General features: G+C 49.7%; 2 protein-coding genes across 2 annotated transcripts; one reads left to right on the top strand and one right to left on the bottom strand.

Moving 5' to 3' along the window:
- The first annotated feature begins 374 nt into the window (after nucleotides 1-374).
- On the top strand, nucleotides 375-3,095 carry LOC101120610 (myeloid-associated differentiation marker-like). The gene has a single exon (XM_012098444.5). The coding sequence runs from the start codon at nucleotides 633-635 to the stop codon at nucleotides 1,539-1,541; it is 909 nt and encodes a 302-aa protein (XP_011953834.3). The 5' UTR covers nucleotides 375-632; the 3' UTR covers nucleotides 1,542-3,095.
- A 4,345-nt stretch (nucleotides 3,096-7,440) lies between these two features.
- LOC101120360 (myeloid-associated differentiation marker-like) lies at nucleotides 7,441-8,385 on the bottom strand. The gene has a single exon (XM_012098446.3). It carries the CDS (start codon nucleotides 8,383-8,385, stop codon nucleotides 7,441-7,443), a length of 945 nt encoding a protein of 314 aa, XP_011953836.3.
- Nucleotides 8,386-26,801: the final 18,416 nt, after the last annotated feature.

Here is a 26,801-nt window from a genome sequence, read left to right as displayed (position 1 = left end):
GGGTCAGATATAATTCAAAATTCAGTTTTTTCAGCTTCAGGTATGTGACATGGTACATCTCTATGTGACATGACACCCCACTGGGGTCTGAAAAGACCTTGTAATCAACCATATTAGTGTTTTGTTTCTGCAACTGAACTTTTGAACATTCACATGAAGTGAAATGAATAGAGATCACCAATTGTCTCATGTCTGTTTAGGTTAAATTTTGTTATTAAAATTTTTTTTTAATTTGTTTTCAATTTTGAGAAACCTGAAGTGTTGGGATTAGAGATAAGGGCCATCCTATCCTGTGTCTCCATAGATAATGGCCCATAGCTCAGAGAGATGCAGGATGTTCATGGTTTGAGGCCAGACCCAACCCAGCTGTGAGTTTTGGGATAAGACCAGTCTCCTGACTAGGCCAAGGGTGATGGGTGGGGAGAACCGTTCTGGAGTGGCTGTGCTGTTACCTGAGTTTCTGGGCCACTGGCTCTAACTCCATGGATTCTGAGCCTCAGCTGTCACAGGGCCCTGAGCCTTTTCCAGGTGTCTGGCTTAATCCACCTCCAGAACTGGACCTTTCTCTGGTGAGTCCTCGGTGAAGACCACTGCCGTACTGTGACCGTGACTTGCCTGACCATCACAGCACCATGTCCACTGGGGTCACATACCCAAACCTGGAGGCCTGGAATACAGTGTGCTGCTTCCTCCGCCTGCCACAGCTCTTCTGTACCTGTATGGCCTTCTCCCTGGTGGCCGACATGGGCATTTCGAGAGGGAACATAGGTAACTGGTCCATGACCATCTGGGGCTTCTGTTTTGCTGTGACACTCATAATAGTCACAGTCGAGTTTTTTGATTTCGAATCACGCTTTCCTTTCTTCTGGTACAACCTCTCCATCACCTGCGCCTGCTACGCCACCCTCCTCTGCCTCTTGGCCTCCAGCATCTACTCCGTCACCTATGTCCAGTTCCTGCCTGATGGACCTCTCCAGGACCGGGCCGTCGCAGCCACTGCAGTCTCCTGTATCGCTTCTGCACTTTATGCCATAGATGTGGCCTTTGTGTGGAGCTGGTATGAGTTCGATGAGATCACCTGCTATGTGCACACTGTGCCAGGCCTGCTGAAGGTGCTGGAGACCTTCACGGCCAGCATCATCTTTACCTTCCTCAGAAACACCTCCTTGTACCTGCACCAGCCGGCCTTGGAGTGGTGCGTGGCCGTGTACTCCATCTGCTTCATCCTGGCAGCACTAGCTATGCTGCTAAAACTGGGTGGCTGGGAGAACATACTGCCTGTCCGCTTCCCCATTTTCCAGTTGGGGCTAACCTTGTTCTCCGTCCTTCTCTACATCAGCGCTCTGGTCCTCTGGCTGCTGTACCAATTCTATGAGGAATTTGGCGGGCAGCCCCAGTGGTCCGATGATATCAGCTGTTTCGATGACCTCATGTGCACCTGGATCCAGCGACTGGCTGTGGCCATCCTGACAGCCATTAACCTATTGATTTATGTGGCTGACTTGGTGTACTGGGCCTGCCAAGTTTTCTATCGGGACTGAGGACCAGCCCAGTGACTTCTGATCCCCTCTGGTCACAGGAGGTCTCCTCACTGAGCTCTGTAATCCTTTGATGTCCTCAATGGATGTAAACTTGGGCAAACTCTGGGAGATGGTGAGGGACAGGGAAGCCTGGCTTGCTGCAGTCCATGGGGTCGCAGAGAGTCAGACACGACTCAGCAAGTGAACAACAGTGATGTCCTCTGATGTCCTCTTCCTGGCTCCCTCACTCCCTCTTCACATCTTTCCCCACTCATCTCTCTCTTTTCTGTTTCCTTCCCTCCATCTGCTCTGTCTCCTTCCTATTTTCCTTGGTTGCCCATGTCCTGTTCTGCTTCTTTCATCTTTTCTACATTTTCTGCTTTTTGCCCCTTTTCTGGTCATCCTTGATTTCTCATCTTCTGTGTCCTGACCACCTCTCCGCATTTTCCTTCTTCTGATCCATCAGGACCTCAGACTCCTTCCTTCTCTGTCCACTGCCCCCTCCCACCTCCTAAGGTGCTAACTCCACAGCACACAGCCCTCTGTGCAGCAGTTCACACCCTGAGCCTCCAGAGGGGTCTCATTGCCAAAGCAAGTCTGTCCACCTGGGGGAGCCTTAGTTGGTGTGTATGTGGGGAGAGTTAGGGGGTGGGTTGGGAGGGGTTGGTGGCTGGAGGTATGTAGCTAGAATTTGGCCTCCTTTCTCCCAGTGGAGAGGGATGTACAGTGTACCTCCCCTTTAAGTCACACAAAAATCTCTGGAGGTCAGTAATTCCCAGTGAGCAGGACCCTGGATCCCTGGGTCCCATCTTGTGTTCAGCCCCACCTGAAATTGGCTCCAGAGTTTTTCCAGGCTTACTAAATATCTGCTGTGTAGAGGTCATCTTAACAGAGATTGGGATACATTTTATCCCAACTACTTTCTGGGAAAATAAAAAAGGAGCTGAAAAAAATCACAAGGTCTTGAAGACATCCGTCTGCAGTATTTTTGGGGGGCTGTGATGTGGCCCTCCTACCTCAGTGATCAAAGCAGCAGGTCCTGCCTCTGCAGGGAGCCATATCCTGGAGCTGACAGACTAGTAAGACATGTGGTCCAGTGGACTCAGCTACTTTTACTAGAACTAGATGAGCAATAGCACTTGAGTGGTCTATCAGTGAAATCTTTACCTGGCCTGGAAATGAGCATTCCTACCAACCTGGGCAAATTGGTTAACGATGTATCTGAAAACTTGGTTGAAATTAAGATGGAACTAGAGGGGCTGTGTAATAAAGAATGCTGTCTACCATCCAGTTCTACAAGAATATAGTCATCAGCTACTGCAGTCACTGATCTACAATCCACGTTGAAAGGAATTGAGGGCAAAGATCAGGATAAGGCACTTTGTGCTCTGGGAAAACTGGAAGAACTGGCCTCAAAGAGATATTTTCAGGAGAAACTTTTATGGATCTAATTTCTTGCACCCTCTCATGCTCTTGCAGAAAAGGGCTAAAACTGTTAAATAAGATGCCTGTTCCTCAGGAGGACTGTTTATTATTCTGAGGTTGGCTTGAATAAAATTTCCCATTTCTTTCTTAGACTGTTGATTTATTTTTCATTGACAAAATCAAGTATGCACTGATGTCTACAAGTCTGGGTAAAGAATCTCACATTCTTCTATTTTCCTAAATCAAACTGAACACAACACTGGGAGCTCACTTCCAAGAGGAGACGCCTCTGTGCTTTAGTAAAAGAATTGTCCAGGGTGGGCTCACCTGAGGGGCTCACTGTCCAAGCCTGTGGTTCATGACGGCGGCTACTCCCTCCTGTTCCGGGTGGGGGGGGAGTTAAGTGTCATTTGTCATTTGTCACAATTCCAAGACTGGTCTTATCCCCTCACTATGGAGCTCAAAAGAGAGTGTAAATGTCCTCTGCTTAGTCCAACCCTCTTGTCATAGAGGAGGAGCAGCTGGACCCCAGGGAGGGGCAGGACTTGTCCAGAGTCACCCTGTGTGTGGCAGAGTCAGTCAGGACGCAGGTGTCCTGTCCCCAGGCCGGCTGTCCGTTCACGGACGCACACTGCTTGTGACAAGTGTGGCAGCAGCATCCTCCAGGCTGGGATTCTGCCCCGTCTACCCTCGTTCTGCACAAACCTGCCCTGTCCCCCCGAGGAGGGCACTCACTGCTGCTGAGTCAGTTTCCTCATCTGCTAGATGGGGGAGGGGTGCCAGAGACCCCTGGTCCCTCCCAGCTCCCCTCTTCCCAGGGCGCCTGGACTTGTCAGTCCTGGAGACTCAGACGTGGAGATGGCAGCCGGCTGCCTCCCCTCTGGCCACCCTCTCCGCTTGTTTCCTCCTGGCTGCTGGGTCCTGTTGATTGGTCATATCCTTTCTGATTACACAGACCCTCCTTCCCCACAACCTCTGCTTGGTGGGAAACACGTTTCTCTTTTATAACATGAGTTTCCTCAGTCACTTCCCAGTGTTCCAACTCTCTAGTGATTTTTGTCAAAACACAAACTGCTTCTAGGTGCCCCCACAGTCTGAGGTGTTCCAGACTTCCTTGTTCCTGCACATTCTTGTCCTCCCACTTCTTCAGAGTCCAGCTCAGCAGTCTGAATGCTCTCACTCTGTTTGGAGAGCTCATGTTACCTTTAGGGAACACAAAGTTCATTCTGTTGAGAGTACAGAGAGACTGACCATATGCAGGGGAAGTGGAAACAGAAGCCCAGAATGAGAGGCAGACCTGGGGTCCCCGGCTGGGTCCACAGTCACAGGTGCTCCTGGCTCCGGTCCAGCGGCCCCTCAGCCCTGGTCTGGTCTCCCTGGGGATGAATGGTGATCATGCGGAGAGCAGAGCCCAAGAGATCAGCTTTCTAGTTCCGATTCTGCAACTCATCTGCCATGAGCACAGACGAGTCTAGTCACTGATCTGAGCCTCAGTTTCCCATTTATAAAATAAGCAAATTATACTAAAGGGATTATTATTAAGCTATTTTCCCTGAGGCTCTAAGTTTCTGGTGAGTTGATGGGGTTGTGAGTAGGTTGATGGCATCATCCACCACTTTTCTCTAACCAGAGCTATATGAAATGAATTCTCTCACTCAAGATCTCATTGGATAATAAGGGTGGATAGGTTTAAAATAACCCAAGTGCTCATCTTTAGGACAAATATTAATAAACCATGGTGTAGCCACAAGATGGAATACTACTATACACCTTGGAAAAATGAGGAGTCTTTCAAAATAATAATAAGAAAATATCCCCAGGATTTATAAGGAAAAAACAGTAAGATACAGAATTATGAATGAATTTTAAATTATCAAAGGAGAGAAAATAAAAATAAACACGTCTGTATTTGCTTGATTCGCATCAAAAAGCACACGAAGGACTCCTAGGCGTCCAGGGGAGCAGTTTCCTGGTCCTGGTGGGGGAGGGGAGCTGAGGGCTGAGTGAGGAGGGATTATATGGCTCAATATACGGCTTTTTAGAACAACTTGATTCTGAAACATGGAAGTAAATTAACTTTTTAAGAAAACAAAATTCAAGCTTGAAAAATATCCCAAGCCGAGAAGAAGGGTCAGGGGAGGGACGGTTGGCAGATGGCCTCCATGTTCCCTGCAGACTTGATGGACAGGCTGGGGGAGGAGCTGAGAGATGCCCGCACAGGCTTGTCTCCAAAGGCAGAAGGAAGGGAGGTGCCTTGGGTCCAGGGGTCTGAGGAGGGGAAGCTGTGGCCCCCAAGCCCACCTTCTGGGTGACCAGGGCCTTCTCCAGCCCTTTAGCACACAGAGTTAATGGAGAAGCCACCCCGGTGCCCAAGCCTCAGTCCCTTCCCTTGCTCTCTGTCTGGCCTGGGCTCCCTGTCTCCTGGGCCACTGGCCAGAGGCTCTCTTCTCAGCCAGCCAGAGCCTCCTCCATGCAGGGTGACTCCAGCTGACGTCCCCCAGACTGTGGTCTGAGCTGCATCCAGAACAGAGCTGAGAGCACAGATGTTCTAATTCTCTGGCTTTTTTTGGAAAATCATGGAGAGGACTTCCTCAATCCAGCTTTGAGTGGTGAGAAGAGGGGTAATTCTCTCCTGCAGCCTCAGGCACCTGGCTGTCCACCCTGGTTGGGGGTGGCCGTCCTGGCTGCCAATCCATGTGGCCCTTGTCTGTGAGGCTGGCTGTGAATGTCCTTGTAGAGAAGCTCGTGGCTGGAAAGAGAGTGATGAGCTCCATCAGCCCCCACATAAAGTCTCCTGTTTTTTTCTGGCTGGTTTTCCAACAGGGGCTGATCTGACTGAAATAGGGGTGCTGTTGCAGGATCTCTGTGTGGGGCACTGCAGCCAGACCAGGACACACAGTGTCCAGGACATGACTCCTTGACCCAAAGGAAGGATTCCAACCTCGTTCCCACAGATCCGCAACTCTTGCAAGTCCACTACCCTTGTTTCCTAGTTTTATAAATGAAAGGAGGGATGAGATGCTGAAGGTCAGCAGGGGGCACTCATCTGTCTTCCTGCACCCTTGCCTGGAAGCTCCCCAATGCTGGGGCACGAATATCAAGATGAGATGAGTGGACCTCTGAGGGGGGTGTGTCATGCCCAGGAAATAATGTCACCCTCCAGGGAATAAATGCAACTGAAAAAGTGAGGTGGAGGCGGGGTATTAATTAAGTCCCAGGGACATCTTCTTGGACCCACAGGATTCAGGATGTTAAGGAAACTGACACTTGTCTCCATCCCAGCTCAAGCACTTGTTGCCGTCTCAGTACTGGATGGTGTTCACTGACACTCAGCTCAGAGAGAAAAAAGAAAGAGATAAGAAGAGGACCCGAGGGAGTAGAGAGAATATGGAGCCATGTTACTGCTAAAGATGCATGTTCCCAAAAGCAAGAGAGTTTTTGTCCTGAAGAGATGAAGGTCTCTAGTCCTTGGGGTGGAGAAGGCAATGGCACCCCACTCCAGTACTCTTGCCTGGAAAATCCCATGGATGGAAGAGCCTGGAAGGCTGCAGTCCATGGGGTCGCTGAGGGTTGGACACGACTGAGCGACTTCACTTTCACTTTTCCCTTTCATGCGTTGGAGAAGGAAATGGCAACCCACTCCAGTGTTCTTGCCTGGAGAATCCCAGGGATGGGGGAGCCTGGTGGGCTGCCATCTATGGGGTCGCACAGAGTCGGACACGACTGAAGCGACTTAGCAGCAGCAGTCCTTGGGGTGGGGTGAACTCCACCAGGCAGGCAGCCCTCACTGCTCTCGAATTCTCCTGGAGATGCGGAAGAGCTCTGTGGCTGTCCTGGCATCTTCCACTGAGTTATGTCACAGCACGCTGTCCTGCAGACACAAGACAGAGAGGGGCTGGGGGTTGAATCCAGGCACCATGGGACTCGGGCCTTCCCTGCTAACATCCTGACACCCAGGGCTGAAGTGGGTCAGGGATGAATCTCCAAGGCCTCTGACACCCTGGACTCGGCAGGTGTCTGGAGCAGGCCTGGCTTCACCCATGAGACTGGGGCCCAGGCAGGACCAGGCAAGGAATCCAGGTCCTGAGGCCAGGTGTGCTGTCCAGGGGCTTCCCATATGCTGGATGGGGGCAGGGCACTGTGAAAATACTGGAGTGGGTTGCCATGCCCTCCTCCAGGGGATCTTCCTGACCCAGGGATCGAACCTGCATCTCTTATACCTCCTGCATTGGCAGGCAGGTTCTTACCACTAGCACCACCTGGGAAGCCCCCCTAGCTTATACCCTTCCTCTTTTCTTTAGATAAACTATGAGGAAAACCTGGGGAGTTAGGAATGGATTCTTCGGGACATGACTTCACATTTTCCCCAGGATTAGTAGCTTCCTCAAAAAAGCTATTTTTCTTTTAACTGACACTTGTCCCTCACCATTGGACTTCTGAAAAGAGGCAGCCAAACCTGAAGGAGGTCCCTAAATAAGGATCCAGGACGAGGACATCATGACTTGTAAAGAAGAGGGAACTGGGAGCTCCTGAGCTGATCCTGAGTCCTTGAAAAAACCATGTGGGCCAAGAACACCAAGTCGACCACGTAAATCAGCAGGTTGATGGCTGTCAGGACGGCCACAGCCAGTTGCTGGTCCCAGGTACACACAGAGTAGATGAGCCCGTCATTGCAGCTCGACCGCTCGGGCTGGCCACCAAACTGCTCGTCAAACTGGTAGAGAGGCCAGAGGACCAGAGCGCTGGTGTAGAGGAGGACAGAGAGCAGGGTCAGCCCCAGAAGAAAAGTGGGAAAGGCAATGGGCAGCCTGTTGTCGCAGTCACACCAGTTCAGCAGAAGGGCCGCGGCTGCCAGGAGGAAGCAGATGGAGTACACGGCCACGCACCACACCAGGGCCGGCTGGTGCAGGTACAGGTGGCTGTCAATGACAAAGGCGAAGATGACACCAGCCACAAAAGTCTCCAGGCCCTTGAGCAGTCCTGGCACAGTGACCATGTAGCCGGTGGTCACGCCGAGCCAGACCCAGGTCCGAGCCCAGGCCACTTCGCTGGCATAAGCCACAGAAGCAATGCAGGAGAAGGCAGTGGCGGCGATGGCATGATCCTGGGAGCGGCCGCGGGGGAAGAACCAGATGTAAGTGATGGGGTAAACGATGGAGGCCGAGATGCAGAGGAGGGCAGCGTAACAGGCATAGGTGATGAGGAAGTTGTACCAGGAGAAGGGGAAGCGGGACTGGAGCCCACAGAACTCGATTATGAGGATGACGAGGGTCACGAGAAAGCAGAAGCACCAGATGAATATGGACCAGTTACTTACAGCCCCCATCCAAGTGCCCACGCTGGCCACAAGGGAGAAGGCCAGGCAGGTGGAGAGCAGCTGCAACAGGTGGAGGCAGTAGCCCAGGAGGATTGCAGAAAGCAGGCCTGAGGATGAGCACATGGTGATCCTGAAGTCAGATCAGTCTCTGTCACCGATATGGCAGTGGTCTTCCCTGAGGACCCATCAGAGAAAGATCCAGCTCTGGAGGGGGATTAAGTCAGATGCCTGGAAAAGACTCACAGTCCTGTGACTGCTGAAACTCAGGATCTGTGGAGTTAGAACCAGTGGCTCAGACACCTGGGTAATAGCACAACCGCTTCAGAATGTTTCTCCCCACCCATCACCCTTGGCCTTGTCAGGAGACTTCTCTTATCCCAAACCCACAGCTGGGTTAGGTCTGGCATTAATCCATGAATATATATTTTTTTAATTATTACTTTGTGGTACATGACGTTATCTGCAGAAACACGGGGTAGGATGGTCCTTATCTACATCACTCAATTTTCATGTCTCAATTTTCACTCAGTTTTCATGTCTCAATTTTCACTCAATTTTCTTTTCAAAATTCGAAAAGAATTTTAAAAAAATTCATTTGGCCTTTAATGTCATGGATTTTGTTCCAAATTGGAATCTTGAATAAATATAATATTATATTAAAATAATTCATTTGGTAACAAAATTTTACCTCAACAGACATGAGACAATTTCTGATCTTTATTTCACTTAGTGTGAATGTTTAAACATTTGGTTGAAGAAACACTACTGGGTTTGCCTGTAAGGTGCTTTAAGACCCCAGGGGGTGTTACATCGTACAGGGTAGATTCACCATGTTTCATGACTGAAGCTGAAAAATTCTGAATTCTGGAGGATATATGACCCCAAATGTTTCAGGAATGAGGTGCTGGATTGTACTGTTAACTCCATTTTGCAGAGGAGGAAACAAAAAACACTCAAGGACTTAAGTACCATCCATAAGTACCATGGCTTCTGCTGCTGCTAAGTCGCTTTAGTCATGTCCAACTCTGTGTGACTCCATAGACAAAAGCAGCCCACCAGGCTCCTCTGTCCCTGGGATTCTCCAGGCAAGAATACTGGAGTGGGTTGCCATTTCCTTCTCCCGTACCATGGCTAGGAAGTGGAAATTCAGATAAAAGTACCAAAGCTGTGGGTTTGAGCACTTTGTTCTGTACCGCACAAGTCAGCAGGGCCCATGGGTGGGAGCCCAGGACCAAACTTGAGCTCTGGGACCCAGGACACAGCTGCAGGTCTTCCTTCCACAGCAACCTGAAGACACATGTGTCCTGGCCTTTCCCCTCTGCAGCATCGTTAGCAGGAGCTGCCATCTGAGGGGACACAGCCCCACCCGGAGGAGTGGAGATCAGAGCTGAACAGGGAGGAACCATGGGGTGAGAGCAAGGCCATGGGGACAAGATGACATGGGAAGTAGGAACTATTCTGAATCCCCTCCCCCAGTTTTGCCTTAACATGTGGCTGTTCTCCATTGGGATAGGGGACACCCACCCAGCATGACTCTAAGGTGGAACGTCACGTGGGAATCGCAGAATAAATTAACATAATGTTTGACTCTTAAGCTCCAAAGATGCCATCCAGATGCGAGTCTGGCAGTAGTCCTACCTGTGATGATTCTCCTGGCCTGGGAGACTGGTTAGCAGCTTCCAAGCTGGAAGAAGGGATTGGACATGAACAACGATGCTGTGTCTGATTCTGATGAGGAGCCTTTCAGGGCATCCAGGGAGGAGGTGGGGATGGATGGATGATCATCCCCTTTTAAGGGCAGGAGCTGAAAGAGGAGGCCCCTGCAGGACCCCTGGGAGGGTCCAGCCCTGAGGCTGCTCCTGAGACTGGGGTTGTGGGGGGGGACAGAGTGGAGATGACTGGGCGGATCCCAGGGTCCCAGAGGCCCTGAGGCAGCCCAGTAGGGGTCTTCTGACCCAGAAGGGATGCAGGCATGGAGCCATCCTTCCCATGGAGGAAGGGCCTGGACTGGAACTGAGACAGAAGAACAGGGGCCTGAAGGGGTTTCCAGGCTGTGACAGGGACACGTGGCCAGAGTGGCAGGGACCCTGGAGACCATGGAATTGCCCAGGCACCTGCCCAAGACAGTCCCCAGCCAGCCAGGGCTGCAGTCTTGCTCACAGAGGGGCTCCTCCAGGGTCCAGTGTGTGGGGAGTGAGGCCCCTCCCAGCCCGCCCCCTCCTCAGGGACAGCTGCCCTGTTTCCAAGGGACTATTTGCTGAGAGGCCCCAGGGTGGAAGGACCAGCACCCTGAGCCCCAGCCAGCTTCCTGCCATCAGGGGATTATTATATCACCTTTGCTGATAACAAACCCTGGGACAAGCTGAGGCGGAAAGAGAAACACAGAGCAAACCCGAGAACCTCCCTGGACTCACAAAGCTCCTTGAGCCCCAATTGCCAGTGGAGCCCTGGGGCCTGCGGGCCTCCCAGTGGGCACTGCCAGGGTGGGGAGGGGCACTGGGGTGAGGAAATATGGAGGTGTCGTGCTGTCTGTTCCCCAGTTGCTCCCCCACCAACATCCCCAAAGTCACCCTGATTCCACCTAAGGTTAAATGACAGCTTTGGATCCATTTGATGGCACAGGGGAGGACTTGGGCAGGAGAGGCATGGGGGTTCCAGCTGTGTGACCCTGGATAAGGCCTGTGCCCTCTCTGGGCCTCAGGTCTGCCACCTGGAAAGAAGAGCTTTGCCTTAGTCTCCCAGAAGCCCCTCCTCCACTCTAATCTCTGAGCCTGGACATGGTGCCCTGGTCAGAGCATAGCCTGGATATGGCTGAGCCCTGCCTGCCCAACTCCAGGCATGTGGACTGGAAGACGGTGAGCTGGGATAGTCATGGCTGGGACAGAGGAAGGAAGGAAGAGGTGCCAGAAGGACAGAGAAGGTGGAGGGAAGATGGGCACATAGTTACCAGAAGGCTCTGGACTTTTGGCAGACATTTCAGAGTTGGATGATTTGGGTCAAGTTGCTCATCAGAACCTCAGTTTCCCCATCTGTGCAATGGGCTTAGTCCCTACTTTGTATCAGTTAAATCAATAAAAGCACATGAAGGTCTCATCAGAAGGCCTGTCACATGGCACGCTTAATCCCTGCCAGCTACCTGTGCCCCTCCCCGTCCCCCTCACAGAGGACCCAGAAGGCCCTGGCCTTCTCTGGACATCAGCACAGGCAAGCTTGATTTGCTCCAGATCAGGGGCCGCAATCCTGTTTGTACTCAAGGTGGCCGGTACCTCTGTTTGGTTTCCCTTCACAGTATTTTCTGTGTGTGTCAGATGATATAGAATTGATGCTATGTTTCCCTTATGTGTTTAACTGCACAGTGTTTTAATTTCAAAGAATATCTGTATTTCTAGCTCCCTTTGAAGTCTCAGGAGCTCTGGTGTCACTGAGTTTTGTTGCCTCTAGAGGAGGGTGCTTAGAGCTGAGCGGATGCTTCTCTCTTCCCATTATCTGCCCGTGTCCCCCTAGCCCATTCTCAGGGGATTCTCAGCAAATGAGGAAAAGATGGGAGGAAAATCAGGTCTCAGCTGAGCCAGGGGAACCAGTGCACAGGGCTGGCTTTGGCTTTCGAAACACCTGTAAGTCCTCTGGCAGAATGAACTACAACACAGGGACTGGATCCCTTCCTGCCACTTAACCCTGGAGGCATCAAGGGAAATCTGGGGTGTCTGGAAAGGACCGTCGACAGTGGTCCTGCCTCGCTAAGCTCGCCTGGGTTACCTCTGACTCACACCTGTTTGCTGGTAGAATAAGGGGATTGGAAGGGCTGCCTGCTCTTTTCACACCCGGTAGCCTTCCCTCTCACCTTCTCCACCCCCAGCCCTGCCCAATGGAGAAAAGATTCTATTCAGGGACAGGATTCTCCATTTTCACCTGCTTCCTGTCTTTATGCTCACACCCCGCCCTGCTCCCCCGCGCCCTGCCCTATCCGAAGGCCCGCTGTCTCTGAAGGTGAGAATCCAGGCGGTCTGGTTCCAGGAGTGGTAGGAACGCTGCCCGCTTCCTGCCCAGTCTGCCATGGGCACCATGGCCAAGAAGCTTACTCACTCAGGGCACAGTTTCTCCTCTTCATGGAAAGAGCATGTGCTTTTCCTGCTGGAGGATGAGAGGGTTTGAGTAGCTTTGCTGAAACATGGCGGGAAAGGCAAACTCTAGCCTGGCCCAGCACCCTGAGTTCAGGGGATGTGCCGTGTCTCCTGGTAAAACCGCTGGCCTCTGTTTCCAGGAGCTGCAGGCAAGACCTGGCGGGCAGAGGCTGAGGGCCAGGCCCCACTCAGTGGTTGCAGGGCTGGGAGGTCCTGAGTTCTAGCCCCACTGAGGTCCTAGTTCCTGATCTGTAGACTGGAGATTATAATAACCCTCCCAGGGCTGGTATGAGGGTCAGAGACGAAGAAGTGAAGGGCTGGTCCCAGAAGGGTGGCATGAAAGGCCGTCCATCCTCTCACCTGCAGTCCTGCCATGGCTCCTAGCTGCTCTCTCCATTTCTGTTCTTTCCCTCAATGTCTGCTTGGGCTGAACTCAAACTGAGACACCTTTGACAGCTTCTTTGTAACCTGAGGATGAAAAACAAACTGCAGAATGTCATCTCCAGAGTCCTGCAAGCTCAGACCCCTTTCTACCTCTCCAGCCTCTTCACCTTCCTCCAGCCACTGAGAATGTCTTCCAGTTCCTCTTGGTCATCACAGGGCCTTTCCCCTGATATGTCTACATGCTCCCCAATCCTGAACTGAGACCAGGGCTCCGCCTGGCACACAGTAGTCCTATGCCCAGTGAATGCCACTCTAAGCCTCAGTTTGCTCATCCAGAAAATGGAGATAATAGCTCCTGCTTTTAGTCATAAAGGCTTTGGATTACACCCCACAGAGACCATTTCTGGTGAAGCTCAGCTGGTAAGGAATCTGCCTGCAATGCAGGAGACTCCAGTTCAATTCCTGGGTCAGGAAGATCCCCTGGAGAAGGGATAGGGTACCCACTACCATATTCTTAGGCTTCCCTGGTGGCCCAGATGGTAAAGAATCTGCCAGCAATGTGGGAGACCTGGGTTCAATCCCTGGGCTGGGAATATCCCTTGGAAAAGGGAATGGCTACCGTCTCCAGTATTTTTGCTGGAGAATTCCATGAACACAGGAGCCTGGCAGGCTATACAGTCCATGGGGTCACAAAGAGTCAGACATGACTGAGCGACTTTCACTTCACTTCACTTCAAGCAGAGAACAACTGTACTAGAAGGATGCAGGGTAGCTTGGAGAGCTACTAGGGAGGGGCCAGCCTGGGAACAGGCTTAGATCAGGATAGGGGGGAGGTGCGCAGCAAGGGCACAGCCAGGGCAGCTGGTCCAGGCACTCGTGGCCATCGTAAGCACACACTGGACGCTACTGCAGATCAGGAGGAAATCTGATCTGACCTGGTGTGTTTCAACTGCTCCTTAAGTGTGTGTGCAGGCCCCTCTTGTGCAGCTGGTCAAATATTTATCTGGCCTTTAAGTTTCTTATTATGGTGAGGCCTAGTTGCTCACCGCGACTCACAGGAGAAGGACATCCTCAAATATGGCAAGCCGTTCAGGTTGTCAATGAATCCATGCAGGGAGGTATTCATCACACAAGACCATGGGGGTGGCTGGGAGAATTAAGTGAGATTACACACAAATCACTGATTCTCAGACATTTCCCCTAAAGGCAGAAGGGATGGAATGAGTCCAGAGTGGGAGGTCCAGGCAGGACCCTGGGGCTGTAATCCTCTGCTGTAGTCAGCAAGTGTCTGCCGTGTGCCAGGCCCTCTTCTCAGTTCAGGGACTACAACAGTGAACAAAGGACAGAACACCCCTGCTCAGTGGATCCGTATTCTAGGGTTTATCTTAGAAGCCTCCTGTTTTCCTTGAAAGTCAGTTCAGAGTTCTGCATTCTATTTTGTAATAGGTCCATAATGTCAATAAAATACCCATAACATGTCAGGCTTGTTTCAGTACAAAAGTTATGAATGGTCTGGTGCCTGCGCTGCCCTATTTGTTTGAAGATACAGAAAATTGCGTCTTGTTGTGCCTATATTTGAGCAAGTTCTGGTGGACACTCCTCCTCTGGGTGATGGAGGAGAAAACTGGGTCCTTTGGGAGTGGGGCAGAGAGTGAGAGATGAGGGAGGCATCTGGGACCATGCTGGCAGCTTGAGTCAGGGTGCTTCCCCCAACAGTGCCAGCCTCCTTTGGGAGAGCGGAGAATTGAGGGAATTCTCTGAGGCCACAGACCTCCTGCTTGATCACACCCGACTCTGTGGCTCGACTGTGGAACTCCAGGCTATTGCAGAGAATGGGAGAGAGGTTGCCCTTTGCAGCTGCCAAGGTCTCTTACGCCTTGAGGACACCTTTTTATTCTCTTGTCTGTGCCAGCCTGACCTTCCACTCACAGAAACACTAAATATTGGAGGACCAGGAGGAGGGCGTCTGGTGTGTTGTGACCCACCAGCATTTTGGTAAATCCCCCGAGGTGCACCTCAAGGCCTATTGATGTTTTCTGTTTGGGGGACTGATGGAGTTCCAGTTTTGGGGTTTCTCCCTATGGAAAGGCGCTGCTTTGGAGAAGTGTCCCAGGCTTGGTGGGACTTAGAAGTCATGTCTGGGGCAGTCTTGCCATTTGTGTTTTAAATTTCCTGGCATCTCTTTGCCATTTGCTTTGTTTTTGGTGACTTCCTGTTAGTGTGGTTTGGTTTGGCTTGTTTACTTTGGTTTGTGAGCACAGACTTCTGACACTAACTGCTTAAGCTAGAATGGAAGTGCTTCCTCTAAAGTTCCATCTCAGAGTCCCCTAGGGAAAATCCTAGAAACAACAGAGAGACTCCCTCTTGGTTCATTAACTTTAAGGTAGTGTAGTAATATCAAATCTTATTTTAATCAAAGAAATGTCCATTCTATTTATCCTATTCCAAATAACAATCCAAAGATTTTTTTACATTTATTTAGTTAAGGCAAATCCTTTTTTAAAAGAATCTGCCTCAGTGAAATGTGCTTAGTGGCTCAGTTGTGTCTGACTCTTTGTGACCCCATGGACTGTAGCCCTCCAGGCTCCAGGGAAAATCCTAGGGGACTGGTCAACCTGTAACTTATGACAAGAATTTACTTAAGTGGAAGTTAAAGATGATCACATGTAAAAATTATTTTTCTTCCCCCAGAAAGCTCTTTTTTTTTTTTGCTTGTGTAATTAAGATGATGTGGGGAGGGGGCAGGCGGGAAGCTGGCTTGGTAATTTTAAACAAAGACCTCCTGGGGAAAACTTAAATTTCTATGTGTTTTTGAGATGTAAACATTCTATCTGACATTCCTTAGTTGTTCTGTTGCGTGTTTGTTCGAGTTAGGCCTAAAGAGGTCCTTTTATAATTTATTAGTGCCCAAGTGATGGATATTTCTAAAATTAAAGAAACTAACCAATTATGAAATCTAGAGTGCTCTCATTGTAAACAACTCTTTTTTTCCTGTACCTATCTAACCAAAGTTAAGTTAACCTGAAAACAAGAAAAGCTAGTTTCGGAAACGTCCTTATGATCTTCCCCTCAATGTCTCTTACAGGTGCTAATAAGAACAATTAAGAATAACTGCAGAAAAAAATTTGGGAAGAAAATGTAGCTATTATTTCAATGACTGGAAGAGGACACAGCAACCCACTCCAGTATTCTTGCCTAGAGAATCCCATGGACAGAGGAGCCTGAAGGGCTACAGTCCATGAGGTCTCAGAGTCAGACAGGACTGAACGACTAAGCACATTTCACTGAAGCAGATTCTTTTAAAAAAGGATTTGCCTTGACTAAATAAATGTAAAAAAAAATCTTTGGATGGTTATTTGGAATTGGATAAATAGAATGGACATTTATTTGATTAAAATAAGATTTTATATTACTACATTACACTACCTTCGAGAAGGAAATAGCAACCCACTCCAGTATTCTTGCCTGGAGAATCCCATGGATGGAGGAGCTTGGTGGGCTACAGTCCATGGGTCGCAAAGAGTCGGACACGACTGAGCGACTTCACTTTCACTTTCACTTACACTACCTTAAAGTTAATGAGCCAAGAGGGATTCTCTCTGTTGATTTTCAGTCCCTCAGTCATATCCGACTCTTTGAGACCCCATGAACTGCAGCAGGCCAGGTTCCTCTCTCACATCACTACATGACTACTGGAAACACCATAGCTTTGACTATCCAGACTGTAGGGGGAGTTTGTAATTTCCTCAGTTCTGTCTTGCTGCAGCAAAAAATTGAAGCAACAGACAGATCAGTGTTACAGCTCAGTTTTATTTGGCAAGCAACAAAAAATACATCCTTGAGGCATGAGGGCGAGCTGACCCAAAAGACTAGAAGAGAAGAGAGGCCCCCAGGTCAACTTTGGCTCCTCTTTTTGTATGTTTTCCTCCTTCCCCTGAGCCTGCCCTGTGTAAACTGGGCTAGCCAGGAAGACTGTTTTACCTGAGGTCCTCACTCCACTCCCTGCACCTCCTTTGTTCTACTTTCGTGGGCTTTTTCCTTCTTTGTCTTTTAGCCACCACCATTCTGGACTCCTTTTTCCCATTCTAACTACCTAACAGGACGTTTGTCGGCAAAGCAATGTCTCTGCTTTTTAATACACTGTCTCGTTTTATCATAGCTTGTCTTCCAAGGAGCTAGTGTCTTTTAACTTCATGGCTACAGCCACCATCTTCAGTGATTTTGGAGCCAAGAAAATAAAGTCTGTCACTATTTGTACTTTTTCCCCTCTATTTGCCATGCAGTGACAGGATCAGATGCCATGATCTTAAGCCAGCTTTTTCACTCTCCTTTTTCATCCTCATCAAGAGACTTAGTTCCTCTTTGCTTTTTGTCATTAGGATGGTGTCATCTGCATATCTGAGGTTATTGATATTTCTAACAGCAATCTTGATTCCATCTTGTGCTTCATCCAGCCTGGCATTTCACATTATGTACTCTGTATAGAGCACATTTTTCTGTCTTCTGACTGGTGGGATTTGAGCTCTCATTTGAGTTGTCATTTTGATCTTCATTCCAAGTAATTAGATGCTGACTGTCTTCTTCTGTGGTGGAGATTTGGTGTTTTGTTTTGCTTTCTTCTCAAACGGTATGAGGAAAATTTATCTGTGGCACGTGGCTTCTAGAAAGTTCATTGTGTTTGGAATTCATTGCAAAAATACCTTCCCTTGGACATTTCTTGAGGTGAGCTGTCATGAACAGTCCACCAGGCTTTCTGAACTGGAGATGCCAATAAGCACCCGTGGTCAAGTTGAAGTTAGAAGAAAGGTCCACAAGGGCAGCCATTTCTCATGCCCACCTCTGGACTCTCCAGTGACAAGTGCCTAGGGAAATCTGGCTTCCTGGGATGTAAATTAGAGTGGACTGTGCCTGACCAAACACTCAAGGACTTGCGGTTCAGTACTTCCTCCCCCTAAAACTTCACAGTCCTCCGTTCCACTGTCCCATCCTGGGCCACAGCACTCCGCTGAGGGTGCTGAGGTTCCAGGAGGGAGTGCTGTCAGGAAGGAGGCTTGAGTTGGGAACCTCAGCACCAGGAGACGTGGTGGCTGGGTGTCTGTTGCCCCCAAGGTCCTTGAGCCCTTGATCCCATTTAGGACTCTGGTCCCAGCCAGAACACAGCAGACAATAGGTCTTTTAAAAGTGTTAACCGAAGGGCACCGTGCCAGGCTGTGTGGACCCCACCCCAGTCCAGCAGTGGGACCCAAGCTGGCTCAGCCTCCAGGGATGGGACAGCATCCCATGTCAGGGAGGCTGGAGATAATCGAGTAGGCATCGCTTTTCTTTCCTTTTCTTCAACATCTTGTTGATGCTCCCTTGCAGTATTGTTGATCTGCAATATGACTGATGTCAGTATACAGCCGCCTGCTTCAGGCGGGACGTATCCATGGAGTATATTTGTTGTTTTCTGAATTCTTTTGCCATGGAGATTATTGCAGAAGGTCAAGAAAGATGCTGAGCATCAGGTCCTTGGGGATTATCTATTTCCCATGCAGTTTTCTGTGTATATGAGGAAGGAAGGAAGGAGATAATCCTTGTGGAGTATCTCTTAGAGACAAACATTTATGTGTATAGGTCAGGATAGAGATTTCTATGTGTATTTGGAAGGAAAGAAGGAAGGAAGCTGATAATCCTTATGGATTATTGATTACAGATACAGATTTGTATCTGTGTTAGACAATAATGGGAGAAGTTTGAACCTTCAAACAGTGCTAGTAGGAATGTGAAATGGTGCTGCCATTTTGGAGAACAGTCTGGCAGTTCCTCAAGTTGTCAAACTTGGTCACCACATGACCCTGCAATTGCACTCTCACATATAAACCCAAACACCTGTGCATGCACGTGCACAGCAGCACAATTTCCAACAGCCAAAAGGGGGGACCACCCAAATGACCATCAACAAGTGATCAGAGAACAGATACTCACAATGGGGTCCATCCACACAGTGGAATATGACTCAGCCATGAAAAGGAGCGAAGCTCGGACACAGGCTACAGTGTGGATGGACCTGAACACATGATACTCAGTGAGAGAAGCAGACAGAGAAGCATGCAGAGCACGTGATTCCATTATAGGAAATGTCCTGGACAGGCAAATCCACAAAGAGTGGAAGTGGGCTTGTGGTGGCTAGGGGATGGGGAGGGGTGGATGGATGGGTGATGGGTGATGGATGGGTGAATGGATGATGGATGGGTGAATGGATGGGTGTTGGATGGATGGATGAATGGATGGATGATGGATGATGGATGGGTGAATGGATGGGTGATGGGTGATGGATGACGGATGATGGATGATGGATGGGTGAATGGATGGGTGATGGGTGATGGATGATGGATGATGGATGATGGATGGGTGATGGGTGATGGATGATGGATGATGGATGATGGATGGGTGAATGGATAGATGAATGGATGGATGGATGAATGGATGGATGGATGATGGATTAATGATGGATGATGGATGGGTGAATGGATGGGTGTTGGATGGATGGATGCTGGATGCTGGATGGGTGAATGCATGGATGAATGGATGGATGGATGATGGATGATGGATGATGGGTAGATGGATGGGTGGATGGATGGATGATGGATGATGGATTGATGGGTGGATGGATGTGTGGATGGGTGGATGGATGAGAGAAGGGGTAGACAGAATGTGGTCCACTCACACAGTGGACTATGACTCGGCCATGAAAAGGAGTGAAGCTCTGACACAGGCTACAGTGTGGATGGACGTGAACACACACTGCTCAGCGGGAGAAGCAGACACAGAAGGACGCCCTGTCTTGGTCTGCCCGGGCCGCCATAGCAAAACAGAAGGCTGGGGGCTCAGCAACAGGAACGCATTTCCTACAGCTCTGGAGCCCAGATGTCTGAGATCAGGGCGTCAGGATGGTCAGGTTCTGGTGAAGCTCTGTTCTTGGTGGGGGCCAGGGTCTTCACTGCGTCCTTACATGGAGGAAGGGCTGAGGAGGCCTCTTGGGGGTCTCTTTCATAAGAGCACTAATCCCATTCATGGGGTCTCCACTCTCACGACCTCATCACCTCCTCAAGGCCCCCGCTCCTCACACCATCACCTTGGGGGTTAGGTTTCAACATGTGCATTTTGAGGGGAACACCAACAGACAGCCCAGAATAATCACAAACTATATGACTGCATTTATAATAAACATCCAGAACAGGCAAATCCAGAGACAGGGAGTGGGTGAGTGGGGCCAGGCTCTAGGGGAGGGGAAGGGCAAGGGGAGGACCTGAATAAACCCTGCACCTTAGGATGATCAGGATAAGCCAGTTCTGACTCCATGTTGGAACTGTCTTTGACTTGCTCTCTGTAACTTTTGTTACTATAATCACACATAAGGGCCTGCCTCAGAGAATCCTGCCCCTCTGCCTGACTGTTAAAGTGCCTTTGTTCAGAACCCTGTCCGTCTGTGGATGGCAGGAAGGAAGAGATTAACACATCTCCTGCCTGAGGCTTGCTGTTCTCCAAGATATTTGCAAGATTTAAGGCCTTTTTAGTTTGTTTCCTCACATCCTCCTTCTCTAATTCATAAAAGAACCTGGCATCCAGACCCTGACAAGATGGTTATTTGGAGATATTGATCGGCTGTCATTTTGGTCAGCCGGCCCTTAGGATATAGTTGTATTTCTAGTCTCCACACCTCGTGTCATGCGGCGAGCATATGCGGCGAGCATAGCAAGCTTGGACCCCTGCTCCTGCACCTGACCTCTGTCCTCAGCTGATTTTAATCTGCATCCTAAGCAGCTCTGTGCCAGCTGCAAAGAGAGGGAGCCTGTTCACAGGGCCCTCCCAGGGCACGGGGCTCACATGGGGAGACCCCTCCCAGGGCAGGGGGCCCGTCTGGGCTGGGCTCAGCACGCAGGTACCCTGCATGGAACCCTCATTGCAGAGCAATGACAGGTGAGCTCTTTACTACTGAGCAATAATAAGGCGGAATAGCCCTCTTCCTGGTCAGAGCTGGCCCTGAACACCTCAGAGCAGCACCTGGACTAACAAACAGCCACTCCTGGGCAGGTCAGTGACCCTGGGCTTCAGCCTGTGTGGCCTCCTTCCAGCAGGTCTTCCAGAGGTTCCACTGCACCCGGGGGCTCCTGTCTCTACCCACCACCCCTCCTCTCCCTGACTCCTGGGCTCCACTTTTTAGGAGATCTTGAAATTCTCTCCCACTTGAGGGCCAGATGAAATGATTAGAAATCAAACAAGAGCTACAGCCCCATGTCCATCTTGACCCTCAGGCCCACACCTGTTCCTTGCACCTGTCAGGCACAACAAGACCCATTTTCTGCAACTGTGAGCCCCTGGTGGGTGAGGACTGGCTGACTGGATGAGTCAGCCAGCGCTTCCCAGCAACGCCTGGACTGAGGTCTTTATAACAACCCCCTCCAGGCAATGGGGCTTCTCTGGTGGCTCGGCTGGTAAGTGAGATAACCTGCAATGCACGAGACGCGAGTTGGACCTCTGGCTCAGAAAGATCCCCTGGAGAAAGAAATAGCAACCCAGTCCAGTATTCCTGCCTGAGAAATCCCATGGACAGAGGAGTCTGGCAGGCTACCGTCCATGAGGCCACAAGAATCTGACATGACTTAGCAGCTAAACCACCACCGCTTCCCTAGCAGCTCAGCTGGGAAAGAATCCGCATGCAAGACAGGAGATCTGGGTTCAGCCCTACGGTTGGGAAGATCCCCTGTAGAAGGGAACCGCTACCCACTCCAGTATTCTGGCCTGGAGAATTCCATGGACTGTATAGTCCCTGGGGTTGCAAAGAGTTTGACACAACTGAGCAACTTTCACTTGGAAAAAACCACCCCCTCCAGGCAGCAAGAGTGCCTGCAGCGACACCTAACACCATCTTCGCTGCCCCTTAGGAGCATAGCTGGTCTGGTGAGGAGGAGTGAGGGGTCACATATCGTGGGCTGATTTCTTATTTTGGGTTTCTTTTGCACTGTTCTAAGAGCTGGGCCCCAAAAGAACTTGCTGTGATGAATATCAAAGCTTCTACTGCCTATATTTTCCTCTAGAATTTCATTGCTAAGTCGTGTCCAGCTCTTTTGTATTCCCATGGGCCATAGCCTGGCAGGCTCCTCTCTGCATGGGATTTCTCAGGCAAGAATACTGGAGTGGGTTGCCATTCTCTTCTCCAGGGAACCTTCCTGACCCATGGATCAAACCTGAGTTTATTGCATTGACAGGTGAGCTCTTTACTACTGAGCAATAATAAGGCGGAATCTTTATCTTTGTTGTCGTTCAGTTACTCAGTTGTGTCTGACTCTTTGCAACAACACGGGCTGCAACATGTCATGCTTCTCTGTCCATCACCATCTTCCTGAGTTTTCTCAAACTCATGTCCATCAAGTCGGTGATTCCACTAACCATCTTGTCCTCTATTAACCCCCTCTTCTCCTGCTTTCAATCTTTCCCAGGGTCTTTTCCAATGAGTCAGCTCTTTACATCAGGTGACCAAAGTATTGGAGCTTCAGTTTCAGCATCAGTCCTTCCAATGAATATTCAGGACTGATTTCCCTTAGGATGGACTGGTTGGATCTCCTTGCAGTCCAAAGGACTCTCTCAAGAGTCTTCTACAACAGTTCAAAAGCATCAATTTTTCAGGGCTCAGCTTACTTTATGGTTGAACTCTCACATCTGTACATGACTACTGGAAAAACCATAGCTTTGACTAGATGGACCTTTGTCAGCAAAGTGATGTCTCTGCTCCTTAATGTTACCATTATACTGCTGCCTTCTTCAGCTATGACACACACAGCATGTCTCTTTTCCTGGATTCTTTTACCACAGAGGAATTGAAGGTCTAGCAAAGTTCCCTGTGCTGAACATCAGGTCTTTGTGGAGTATCTGTTAGAGATACAGATTTCTGTGTATATGCTAAAGACACGGATTTTGGTACATGTGTTAGGCATGCAGGCTTGTTTATATCTGGAGGAAGCAAGGAAGGAGACAATCTTGCAGACTATCTCTTACAGACATAGACTTCTGCTCATATGTTGGTGATACAGATTTCTGTGTATTCTTACAGGTTCTGAAATTTTTGCATTTGTGGGAGGAAAGTCATAAAGAAGTGAAAGTGTTAGTTGCTCTGTCGTGTCCAGCTCTTTGCCACCCCATGGACTGCCACCCCTGCCAGGCTCCTCTCCATGGAATTCTCCAGGCAAGAATACTGGAGTGGGTTGCCATTTCCTTCTCCAGGGGATCTTCCCAACCCAGGGATCAAAGCCAGGTCCCCTGCATCGCAGGTAGATTCTTTACTGCCTGAGCCAGCAGGGAAGCCCATTTCTGGGAGGAAAGGGCAAGGAGAAGAAAGGAGGTACTCCTTTGGGATTATCTGTTTTAGATACAGATTTCTGTGTATGTGTTGTTCCCGACCTCCTAATTCATCCTTGCTCTTTCAACTGTTTTGGAACCCTCTGTCTGTGTTGGAATTCTCAGCGTCTCTTTTTGTGTTGTAAATTAGTCTGTCTACTTCCTGTTAAATTTTGCCTAGTATTCACATCATATGCTGTTTTCTCCCTCTGTCTGCCTGACGGGTGTTGACCCTCCACGGTCCACCCTTGCGGTGACCCGTGGATAATCTCATAGCTGCAGCGGCGGTTCTCGTGGCTGAGCTGCGGTCCGCTGTGTGTGCGCACCACGTCTTCTTTGAGCCTTAATGTGTCGGTAGGCGTTCTGCTGGATCTGTGTCTTGGCTACTGTGAGCAGTGCTGCAGTGAGTGTTGGGTGCGTGTGGGTTTTCGAATGATGGTTTCCTCGGGACATAGGCCAGGTGTGGGAACGTCAGATCCTAGGCTTAGCTTTCCGGAAAGTGTTTTTTTTCCCCTGACACAGGGAGGCTGTCCTTTCCAGCGGCTGTTGCCAATGTCCATTCCCACGTACTGGGCAGGTGGGGTCTCTCCTCCCTTGCTCGCTCCTGCGTGGCTGCTTGTCACGTGTGAGAGCCTTTCTGAGCGGTGGGATTCGATTTGTCATTGTCACTTTGATTTGCATCCTCCTGTAATAATTAGGGATATTCAGGATCTTAACCTATTGCAGGGTGGGAATTTATTTTCCCCCTTTATACTTTTCTTTAAAGGGTGTTAGGAAAATTTACCTGTTGCAATTGGCTTCTTGAACATCGGTTGTGTTTGGAATTTACGTCTGCAATGTCAGCCCCAGATCCTTTCCTCAGGGCAGCTGTCATTCACAGCCCCACAGGCCTTGTTCATTGGAGTTGTGAGTAAGCGCGGCTGGTCAAGCTGTAGTTACAGGAAATGTCCACAGGGCGGCAGCACTGTTTCACGCTCAACTCTTGTTTCTTGGGCAACCAGAGCCTTGGGGAATGTCTGCTTCCTGGCCTGTGAGTTAGAGGACTGTGCCTGAGTAAACACCCAAGGGCTTGTGTCCCCCTGCCTCTTCCCTCTAACGCTTCACTCTTCACCGTCCGAATCATCCCTGCCTCGCCCACCCTGCTGAGGTGCCTTGGAGGCGGCTCTCTGAGGACAGAGGATTGAGCTGGGGACCCCAGCACCAGGCGACCTGCAGTCTCGGTTACTTTTCAAAGTTCAAGGCCAGAGGGTCAGGCGACCATCCTTGGTTAAACGAAGGACTCTGGTGGCAGCCGGAGCGAACCTCACAGGGCAGGTTAAAGGCGGGGCTCAGTTAAGGGCGCCCTGCCGGGCTGTTCAGTCCTGCTCCTGGCCAGTTACGGATCTGAGGTGTTCAGACTCCAGGGATGGGGTGGCAGTCCAGGTCAGGGAGGCGGGTGGAAATCAGGCTTTGCTTTTCTTTAATCTGATGGTGATGGTATACGGGAATATAGTTGACCTGTCATTTGGTGCTTGTTGTCAGTATACAGCCACCTGATTCAGTATGACATATATTAACAACAGCATTATGGATTGTTTTGCCCTAGAAGTTGAAGGAGCCTGGTAGGCTGCAGTCCATGAGGTCGTTATGAATCGGACACGACTGAGAGACTTCACTTTCACTTTTCACTTTCATGCATTGGAGAAGGAAATGGCAACCCACTCCAGTGTTCTTGCCTGGAGAATCCCAGGGACAGAGGAGCCTGGTAGGAGGCCGTCTATGGGGTCGCACAGAGTCAGACACGACTGAAGCGACTTAGCAGCAGCAGCAGCAGCAGCAGCAGCAGCAGCAGCAGCAGCAGCAGCAGCAGCAGCAGCAGAGGTCCTTGCAGAATTTCAAGCAAACTTCCCTGTGGTGCACATCAGGTGTTGGCAGTATCTGTGAGATACAGATTTCTGTGTAATTGTGAAATTAGTAAGGAAGGAGATAATCCTTGTGGATTACCCATTACAGATACAGCTTCTTGGGTATATGTTAGTATCAGCCTCCTATTTCATTCGTGACATTTCTCTTTTTTTGAATTCTTTGTGTTCTGATTCTCAGAGTCTCTTTTTGTATTGTTAACTACTTCCTCTGTATTTCTTTTTTAAATTTTGCCTAGAAGAGACATCTTCTGCTATTTTCTTCCAGTTTCTGACTTCACTTGGTATATGATCCACCAAGGTCCATCCTTGTGGGAACCATTTGCAGAATTTCATAATTTCAGTGGCAGTTTTTCATGTCTGAGTAATAGCCCATTGTGTATATATACCACATTTCTTTAAGGTCTAATCTGTCCATGGACCATTTCTTGGATCTGTGTCTTGGTTATTCGAAGTAGCACTGGAATGAATGGTTGCATATGTCATTTTGAATGATGATTTTTTTGTAATATAGGCCCAGGTGTGGGCACAAAAGTCCTAGGCTTAGTTCTCTTGAAATTTTTTCTTCTGGCCTGTGGAGGCTGTCCTTCGTAGGGGCTGTTGCCAATGTCTGTTCCTAGGAAAGGTGTAGGGGGATTCCATCATCTCCCTGCTCTTTCCCCCCTTTCCTGTTTGTAGACAGTCAGGATTCCCATTCTGTCAGATGGGATTAGATTTCTTGTCATTTTGATGGGCATTCCTGCTGTAGTAGTTCAGGATGCTGATATTCTTGTCCTGTAGCTGTTTGGGTTTTTTTCTTTTGTTTTTCCTTGAAAGGTGTGAAGAAAATTTACCTTTAATTGGACTCTTCAAAGTCAGTTGTCTTTGGAATTTATTTCTGCAATAGCCGCCCAAGGTCCTTTCCTGAGGGCAGGTGTCATTAACAGCCCCAGAGGCATTGTTAATTGGAAAGTGAAAGTGAAGTCTCTCAGTCGTGTCCGACTCTTTGTGACCACATGGAACCTACCGGGCTTCTCTGTCCATGGGATTTTCTAGGCAAGAGTACAGGAGTGGGGTACCGAAGTGGGTTGCCATTTCTTTCTCCAGGGGATCTTTCTGACCCAGGGATCAAACCTGGGTCTCCCACATTGAAGGCAGACGCTTTACCCTCTGAGCCACCAGGGAAGCCCCATTAATTGGAGGTGCTAGTAAACACGCAGTGGGCAAGTTGTAGTTACAGAAAATGTCCACAAGGAGGCAGCACTTCTTCATGCCCAACTCTGGTTCCACAGGCAACCCCAGCCCAGGCAAAGTGGGCTTCCTGGTCTATGAATGAGAGTGAAACGTGCTTGAGCAAATTTCCAAGAGCTTGTGTCTCACTACTTCTTCCCCCTAAAGCTTCACCCCTTCCCTCCAGACTCATCTGAACCTGGGGCACAGCTCCCAGATGAGGCTGCGCTCTTAGGAAGGAGGCTTTAGCTGGGACTCCAGCACCAGTGAACCTGGATTCTTGGTGACTTTACCCTGGTCCTCAAGGCCAGAGGGTCAGGCCACCATCGTTAGGGGGCACTAGGGATTCTGGTTCCAGCCAGGGCAAGCCAGACAGTGCAGGTTTATCAGGGGTGTCAATGAAGGGCACCTCCCGGCCTGTCTCGACCCCACCCCAATCCAGCCCTGGGACTCAAGTCTACTCAGGTTCCAGGAATGAGATATCAGCCCAAGTTAAGGAGGTGGCAGGGTATAAACTAGTAGTTCCTTTTCTTTAATCTCATGGGATGCT

Source organism: Ovis aries, chromosome 18, assembly GCF_016772045.2.
Source record: "Ovis aries strain OAR_USU_Benz2616 breed Rambouillet chromosome 18, ARS-UI_Ramb_v3.0, whole genome shotgun sequence".
Classification (NCBI taxonomy): Eukaryota; Metazoa; Chordata; class Mammalia; order Artiodactyla; family Bovidae; genus Ovis; species Ovis aries.
The sequence above is the reverse complement of the archived record's forward strand: the minus strand, read 5'-3'. Positions and strand labels throughout refer to the sequence as shown.